Source organism: Apteryx rowi, unplaced genomic scaffold (assembly GCF_003343035.1).
Source record: "Apteryx rowi isolate R43461 unplaced genomic scaffold, aptRow1 scaffold_750, whole genome shotgun sequence".
Classification (NCBI taxonomy): Eukaryota; Metazoa; Chordata; class Aves; order Apterygiformes; family Apterygidae; genus Apteryx; species Apteryx rowi.
Window position 1 is genome coordinate 236,844 of NW_020451039.1, and position 9,143 is coordinate 245,986.

General features: G+C 36.9%; 1 protein-coding gene across 1 annotated transcript in view; it reads left to right on the top strand.

The window, feature by feature from the left end:
* ABCA13 (ATP binding cassette subfamily A member 13) overlaps positions 1-3,591 on the top strand; it is a 201,325-nt gene extending 197,734 nt beyond the window's left edge. The window contains exons 56-57 of the mRNA XM_026088100.1: positions 934-1,071; positions 3,502-3,591. Of these exons, the coding sequence (XP_025943885.1) occupies positions 934-1,071; positions 3,502-3,591 (228 nt within the window). The remainder of the gene's footprint in view (positions 1-933; positions 1,072-3,501) is intronic.
* Positions 3,592-9,143: the final 5,552 nt, after the last annotated feature.

Below are 9,143 nucleotides of genomic sequence, written 5' to 3' on the forward strand. Positions count from 1 at the left end.
TGACTATTTTTAGTACATACCTACCTGTGTATAAGTATATATACATGTGTGTGTGTTTGCATGCATATTATACACACACAAAGGCACACTCTCACTCTGTATATGTATATACATACATATATACATAAGAAATATGTATAGGCCATATCAGGACAAACACTCAAACATATTTATTAGGGCTTTTTTTGCCCAGGAAGCTTACCAGCAAATGCATAGAATTAAGAGAGGAGGATTCTTCTTAGGCTGACATAAAGTTTAAAAAGAAAAAAAGAAAGGTAGGAGAGGATCCTACTGAAGAGATTACACTTATTAAATATTCTTTTGCATCTTATCCCATGGACATATACATTTATTTTGTTTTCTTGTATTTCTGTGCTAGTTCAGTTCAAGGATCAGAGACAATCTTATGATGTATAAAAACTAAATAAGCTCACAGATTTAGAGAGACCTTTGTTTTCTTAGATTCAAGTTACTTGTTCACATAATGATGTGAGAATCCAGTATTTTTTCTCTTTGTAAAATATAGAATTATATATATTTAGAGTATGTGTGTGTGTAAAACATATTGCTAAATAAATAAGGTAAACTTTTCTTTATTGCCTCATGTTTTGCCAGACTACTTTGTGATAGGGATAACTCAGGTGGATTAAAAACCTATACCATAAAATTGTCCTAAATTTATATATCTTTTGTGAGACTAACAAAGTGCCACCTCAGAACACGCACAAAATGCGTATGTTCTGAGTATGAACAGTAAACATTTTATTGTGCTGCTCATGTAGGCAAAATTTATTCTTGTTTAAAACCCCATATTTTCCATGTTCATCTACAATGAATCTGCCTACTGAAACCAGATTAGTTATAAATAAGTATAACTTCATCATCGTCATGTATTCATTTTTACCTGTTTTTGTTGTTTTTGCTCGTTTTAAGGGACAGCATCTTAATCTGCTTGAGTATCATGTACCACGAAGTCAGGGATGCTTAGCAGAGCTCTTCAAAGTCCTAGAGAACCACAAAGCTTTTCTCCAAATCAAACACTACTCCATCAGCCAAACCACTTTAGAGCAGGTATTGTTTCTTTTCTTTTTCTAAATGTGCTGTGTTAATGTAATTATATATTGCAACAGAATACTGATTTGCTGGAACTAACCAAATATATGTGATAAACCAGTAGTTCTGTGACATCTCAGGCATACACAGTAATTTCATGAACTCTAACGCTTTTACACTGGAGAAAACTGGGGCGAGCAGTTAAAAGCAACACGTGAAGCCACATGTTTGTACTATGCTCAAGGATATGGTCAGTACTTAGATGCATCTAGATCTGTGAAGGCTGAGAAGGTGGGACTGTGAACTGCCTCCTCCACATTCGAAAAGCTAGGATCTTACCAATGTCCTTGAAAAGGCTGAACCGTTCTCTGTAAGTTACAGCAAACCTTAAACTTGGAGGATGTTTTCCTTTGGTGCTTTTCTTTTGCGATAAGTATTATGCTGTCCATTAAGGCACATTGGAAATGCACAAGCAGACTGAAGAGACCCCACCACTAATGACTGTGAAATCCTATTTGGGCACAAGACAGAACAGAACGATGGCAATGATGTGATTCCTGGATGACTGTGATGTGTTAGAGCATCTTTGCATGCAAATTCTCATTATGTATTCTAGAAACTGAAGGAGTTGCATCTGGTCAAAATATTAGTTATATATGATATGTGGTGTATAACAGGGAACAGGACTGCCACCCGTAGTAAATGGGCGGCCCTAGGGCTCTCACCAAATTGTAATGATAAGGTTACCCTACGCAGTCCTACTGAAAGAGTGTTTTTGTCTTTCTTGACATGCTATTCTGCAAAATAGGGCTGCAATTGATTTTTGTTATTAGCTTAAGATCATGGTTGTGAGGATTTTGAAGGTATGTGCTGCATGAATWTGTCTGATCATGGTGAATCCATTCACAAACAATTACAATGATTGAAGGAGCACGCAAGTAAAATCCGTCAGAACCATGGGCCGTTAGACGAAWGGCTRACTAACCTGTTTGGAAATCTACCGTAGTGGCTAATAGGGTTGCTTACTGAAGGCTTACGCATTCTACTRATCCTTGTAGTYRTATGTTTATGTTTATGTGTAGTATTAAGCTGTATTAAGAAAGCTCTGCTGAAAGTAGTGAACCAAGCCTGGATTGCTCATAAACAAGAAGGGGGAATTGTGGAGGAATGGTTAAGTGAGAGAGGGCATGATCTGATTGGGATGAGCAATCCCGTTCTCAGGGTAAGGGAAGGAATGTAGGCCAAGGCGAGTGAGCCTTGCAGCGGCCGAGCAAGCCTTGCAGCGGCCTTGAGCACTACAAAAGAAGGCATTCACAAAACTGGTAAACAAGTCTGGATGGAACTAGGTTCCATAAATGTCGATGGAGCGCGGACAGCAACCTTGCACCAATCATGTATCCGCTTTATACGTATGGACAGAAACTGTAACCAATCATGTAACTATTGCTAGCGCATGCGTATTGCTTGTCGATATATATACTTTGTGTAAGCTCTAATAMRGGGAGAACGACCATACTCATATTGAGACTCATCGTTACTCGGGGTCCCCTCCCTCACTCCAACAGTGGTGTGTACTTATTCCTTTCTTCCATGTGCAAATTGTTAATGAAATATTCTGATTTGTACTAATCTATGAACTGCTTGTGAACTATCTATTCACTGAATGCCTGTATGTAAGGTAATTTCAGTTTAAGGATTATTCGTGAATTGTTCACTCAAGCTTATTTCCTCTCTATTATTCATGATGATTCATCACCTCAGTCACCTACTATTGTTTCTGCTCCCTGACTGAGTGTCAATTTTAAACAGGAAAATAGTTCTCCTGGATAACAAACACAATTATGATGCATCCTAAGTTTGTTTGCATATGAATATGATTATTTGAATTAAGACTAGTCATCCTTTCCTCTGCATTCCTTGCTGTCAAATAGTTCTGTGATGAAAAAGCAAATAAGCCTTTCTGTAGTAAGATCTGTTTAAAAAAATACATATATCAAGGAGGCACAGAGGCACCTGAATTACAGGTGTTGAATCATCACTGTACAGGGTTCAGAAGTATACTTTCACCTTTAAATATCTGGACCTTGGTCTGTGGAATAGTGATTGACAGAAACAGCATGCTCAAGTTCCTCCTGTGTGTCATTTCAATGCAAAGAAAAACAATTGTTACCCAGTAACTCCTGTAACAGTAAAATAGGCTTTTTGTATACTATTAGTAACTCATTTTACCTTTGTTCTTGTATTTCATCAACCACTGTATCAGCTGGAGAGGTGAAGAGGGTAGAGTTTACAAAACATCTCTCTAGAGGGTTTCCATCGACATAAATTATTATATTTTTTGTGTCAGAAAAGCTCAGAAAAGCAACTGTAGAAAATCTCTAGCTATGTCTCCAAAGTATCAGTTCAAATACTATTATTTTGTAAGTCCTACTTTTTTGTGTCTTTCAGGTATTTATTAATTTTGCTACACAACAGCAAGAAGTCTTGCATCCTACACAAGAATCTCGCACCATTCTTCATGACCACCTGCCAGTCTAGGCTCAGAAAAGAATACAGAACAGCTACATATGTGTGTGTGTGTGTATGTTTATGTACATATACATACATTTTACATGTAATCTTTTCAGCTGTTAACAGCTGGTCTGTGAGAAGCAAAAAGAGGTGAAATGAGTGGAGCAGAGGTGAGTTTGCATCTGTAGGCCAGAAGGAAGTAGGCCTTTACTAAGAACTGTAGGCCAGTTCTTAGTAAAACAAGAGAATAGTCGCACGCAGACCAAAAAAACCCCACCAAAAAGTAATGTTCTTTAATGAACTGGAATTTTATAGTACAAATTGCCTAATGAATGCAGATCTATGTAACAAAAAAGGCTGATCTCAAATGTCACTGTGTATAGTAGATTTTTCTGTGGTAGATCTATATTCATTTGACTACAGTAATTTTCTCTTGCATGCACACTTAATATCTATAATTTTTACGTGACAAGGCAAGTAAAACCCTTTGAATGGTAGAAAGAGCTAGGCTATCACCCAATATTTGTATTTAATAGCACAAATGAGAGCCTTTTGACTTCCACATTAATTCAATTCTGTGTTGTGACAAGCTAAATTAACCTTTTTTATTGTATAAAGGATGCACTATATTCCATAAGGGTTTATGTTAAAGAGGGTATTAGTGTACTAGTCTGCCTCCGAGTTATGTTAAGTAAATTTAACAAGGTTTCATAAATCATACTTGACAATGAGTTCTCCCTCATGCCTGCAGGTTGCTGCTGGAGGAATGCTCAAGCATCTTTTTAATGACCTATATCACTTTCCTAGATTTTTGTTTCTTTTTTTTCCTAAGAGAATGCCAAAATTCTATTTAAGGGGCATGTTGAAAGAAAATGAGATGATAATTCACACACTGATCAACAGACTTTTCAATAAATGTATATTATGATGTTAGATATTTCAGACAAAGCCATGCCACAGCTTTCAGCCTACACATATGCGAAAGAAGTGAACATTTAACAAGTAAATCGGCTTGTTTTGTGGTGGGAAAAAAAATGAACATTTTGGGGTAAACTGCTGGCTCTCTTCCAAAACAGGTCCTTTGGGAACCCTGTAAAAGGTAGCTGATACCACTTTTATTGCACTGTATTATCTGATAGTTGAAATCATAGAATCTGTGATTTAGATGTGTATCGTTACAATATAATTCCTGTGAAAATTAAATAGTGTACTTTGAAATGAAAGAATTTGATCGGAAATTATCAGTTTTTTGCAATACTGCTTCTGTAATGCCCTGCTGTATTAAGATGAAACATTAAAAAGTTATATTTGTGCTTTTGGCTTTGCAAGCTGACTCAGAAGGCTGTTGTTTGAGGCTTTATTTGTCAGGGTGTTTTTGGCCCATCATGCTTTTTAAAGTCAAGGTTCATGTTACTTATTTCCAAAAAGGTGAAATTAAATCCTATAAGCTGGAGGAAAAAAGAAAGTGAACATTTACAGACTTAGTCTGCATTATGTATATGGATCAGAGTGAGATTATGAAATTGCCTTATCATTGAAATGGCTCAGTATATACAGTGTGCTACATGATGTCAGAACTCTGCCATGCTCCTCAGCATCAAAAGCACTGAAAAGCCATTAAGCCCCACCAGTCACCATCCCAGGGAAAATACCCCGGGACAATGGGATGGTTGTGTTCTAGGTGAAACTAGTTTCCTTTAATTTCTGCAGGAGGCTGGGAGTAGGAAGTGTCCATAGTCTCCAAACAGAACAAAAAAGATCAGTCTTAGAAAGCAGAGTGTGAAAGGAGTAGGGGGAGAAAGAAAGAGAAGGCAGTTGCAGGAAATGTGAGCAGAACCCAGAGTAAGCTATCATAAAAGTGTCCTGCTCAGCATCTTGAAGTGGAAGAAACTGAATATAAGAGAGACAGAGCTGAGCACCTTTGAGTCATAGTCTAAACGACTTGATAGGACAATGTTCTTGGAGTTCTTGCTCAGAAAGCGCAAAAAAATTGGGGGGAAGTATGGCAAGTGTGCATACAGGGTTTTTTTTTATTATTATGTCTAGATCTGTAAAATGCTGATGTTATGATATGATATTGGCTTTCTTTGTTTTGTTTTCACAAACTCTGGTGTCTGTCTTCAACCATCACAATTTCTTAAAGAAATGAACTGCAAACCCAGAGCACCCTCAACTCAGGAATGCTTAGCAAGTGTTTGTTCTGAGCCACTAGGAAATTTGAGGATGGATTTAGGTAAGGAGATAGTGCCAGTTCTGGAGGCATAAGACAGCTGAGCCAAAAGGTCCCCTTTGTATGAAATTGTGGCAAGAGTGCCTATTCCTGCCTAGGAAATGTGCCAGGCAGCTGAATTAATAAACCAGTGCTTGCAACTCGCTTAGACCAAGGGAAGCATTAAAGCATACAAGGCTCACTGTGGTGAGACTACAAAACAGTGGCCTAGCTGAATGCTTAGCTGGGGGAGGCTTTTCCAGGGTTTGGCTGTGTGAGAATAATTAAATGTCTTTTTTTTTTTCTGATTAAAATGTGAAAAATTATATTAGTGTAATAGATGAATAAAGTAAATAAGGTTTACTTCAGACTGATGGTTGAGTAAATTCAGTTAACAGTGTTTTTCTTTTTTTAAATTGCTTCATATGCATCTCAGGAGACCCAATTTAATTCAGGCAAGTAGCAAACAATGTCTGTCTCCCAATCCTTTATGGTTGAAGAAGGTCAAAATCTGAGTTTCAGTGTACTGGGTTCTGTCTCAGATGACATTTTCCCATTCTTTGAATTGCTGCATTCTAGAAGTATGTACATTTCAAGACTAGCCTTTTGAAGATTTTTTTTTTTCTTGATTTAAAAAAAAAAAATCCTAAACTGGCAGTCTGGACAGAAAAGGCCATTCATTTGTTAATGATGAAGGAGTCTTGAATTCATGAATCACACAGATATCTCTCTTTCTAACACCCCTGGATTTTGAATCAAAGACGGATTGAGCTTCCAAAGAAGGATTTTAAACAATAACTTCCCCTGTGAGATTTTTGTTAGGAAAGCTTTGTGTTATCTCACCTGCACGTTTCTCTGAGCATGCAAGTGTCCCTTTTGCTCCAAAGGATAAACTAGAATTAAGCTCAAAATTAGAAAATCAACTGAATGTCTGAAATGCTTAATGATGAAATAGGGGAGATGATTTTCATACTTTGAAGGGACATTCCACTGTCTAAGTCAAAAGGAAGGCTTCTGCCAACCATGGTGTGGATTGTTTCAGGCCCCAAATTCATTTTCATATAATTATAGAATGAGGTGAGCAAAACCTGTAGATCAGAACCTTAACTCAAAGGACCGCAAATTCAGTGGAGATGGAGGGGTGATGATAGAAGGGGACAGGAAGGCAAATCCTGCTACATCTTAATCTTCTATATAGGTTTCTGTCTAGAAAAGAAGGGACTTCTTTCTCCAGTTTGGTTCAGGCATGACCAAAGCTGGTGAATTTCCCACAGGGTAGTGGTAAATGTGCAAAGTGATTTCCAGCAGAGAAGATGAGACCTTTTTGAGTTTGTCTGTCCTTGTGAAATTTGCATCATTGGAGTCTGAAATTTCCTAAATTAGGGAGTTAAATTTGACTCTTGCCAGAACTGCTCAACCCCTAGATCAGTCTAAACCTAATTTAAGTAAAAATATTGTTTTCCTGGTCTTTTCCTAGTAAGAAGTAAGGCTGAAAGTTTCTGTGGTTCAGTTTAATGTGATTTAATCTTTTATGTCAGCACTTTCAATTTTTCTCTTTAAAGAATAGGGAGATCAAAGCTATCAGTGAAAATATCTTGCTTTAAGTGATTGAGACCTGGCTAGGTTGGACAGCTTTCCTGGGACCTACAATAACTAAGCAGAAGATGCTTCCTGAGTTGCATATTAGGTACTTACATTACAAACAAAATGGATGCTGCAAGTGCAGTGAAGGAGAGCAGCAAGTGTGAAGCAGAAATCGCAGCTATCTCATTCTTGCAGAGATGGCAATAGTCTGCTTCTTTCAGCAGGCAACCTCACTGCTGAATGTTTTAACAGATGAATATTCCATGCTGAATAATGATATGGATCACTGAGAAGATATCAAAGCATTTTTCATCTTTATCAAATGTTAGTATCACAACGAATATTGTTTCAGCAGTGCCCTCATGCCTACTGGTACATGGAAACACATGTTGGGGCAAATTCTGGCTCCTTTTGCAATGGCCCTATGAAAGCCATACCCAGAGATCTGTGCCCTTTAAAAGCATGTGCATGTCCTTAAACTTAGGCAGATTGAATTAGCGATGTTCATATCTGCTTTCCCACAAAGTGCAAATGAAGAAGAAGGATATGTAAACTACAAGCAAATGATTAAGTCCACAGGTGGGATTTCCATGTACACCTAGTTTATTCCAGCTATAGGATAGCATACCTGCATACTTTTGCTACCTGCTTAAAGAAGTGCCTTGGGGATTCAAGAGTAGAAGTTCAGCTGACTGTGAGGCACCCAGCAGGAAATGAATAGGATCTGCTAACATGCTGCAGTTGAAGGTAAGATCAAAAAGGAGCCCTTCCACCATCATATTGAGGTAATAAATGCTAATTTGTAATTAAATGTATTGCATAAGAATCAAGACATGTATCAGAAACACTTCTTCCTTTAAAATTTGTGCAGAAAAAGAGAAATTGCAAGCTTTATTCTGTATAGCATTTGACACCACTCAGTACATTTTTATATGTAGTAACCAGACTCCCAGAAACTTTGACTTTCCTCTTGGACTTAAATCTTCCAGAACTTGACCCAACTTCTACAAAAGTGAAAGGTTTTTTTTACTTCTTTAATTTTATTCAGAGATGATTCTTACCAAGTAATGGTTTTTACTTTAAAAAATTATGGCTAAGGACAACTTGAGTGAAGGAGTGTGTGATATTTGTTCTGAGTCAAATGTAATATGCATGTAATGATCTACCTGAGGAACTGTAATCATGTAGTACTTTGTCTCTAATGATACTTGTCTACTAAGAAAACAATCCAAGGTTCTTATCAGAAGTTTTATTTTGAATCTATTTTAGTAATGTATGAGTCTAAAATAGGTGAATCTAGATAACAGAATTCTCAGAACATGAAAGGTAAACATAAAGGTTATACACAACGTTTTAGAGTCTTTTTTTTTCCTCCTCCCCTTCCAAAGATAGCAAAATGATTAGAGATGGTGCTTGCCAATGGTTAATTAGTCGCTGAGAAGGTTTATTACTGCCCCAGAGCTGAGACTGTTTACATACTGGTCACTGAGACAACCCCAAAACCCTATTTTAGCAGTCTCTTTTTTATTAATGGTGTGTTTTAGGTTAATTATTAGTAAAGGTTAATGCACAAAATTATATTATATTTTCAAGATCATCTTTGCAAGCCCTGAGATAAAAATAGATTTTCTAGGTATTCAGTAATTAGGTAACATTGAAGAATTTAAGTATTTCCATATTAAATGTCTTAAAGTAAAATTTTAAAATATTATTTACAGAAATGTAATACATGAATTCTTGCATGTGTACCATATAGACTTTGCACTTAGATCTAAGTGCAAATAAA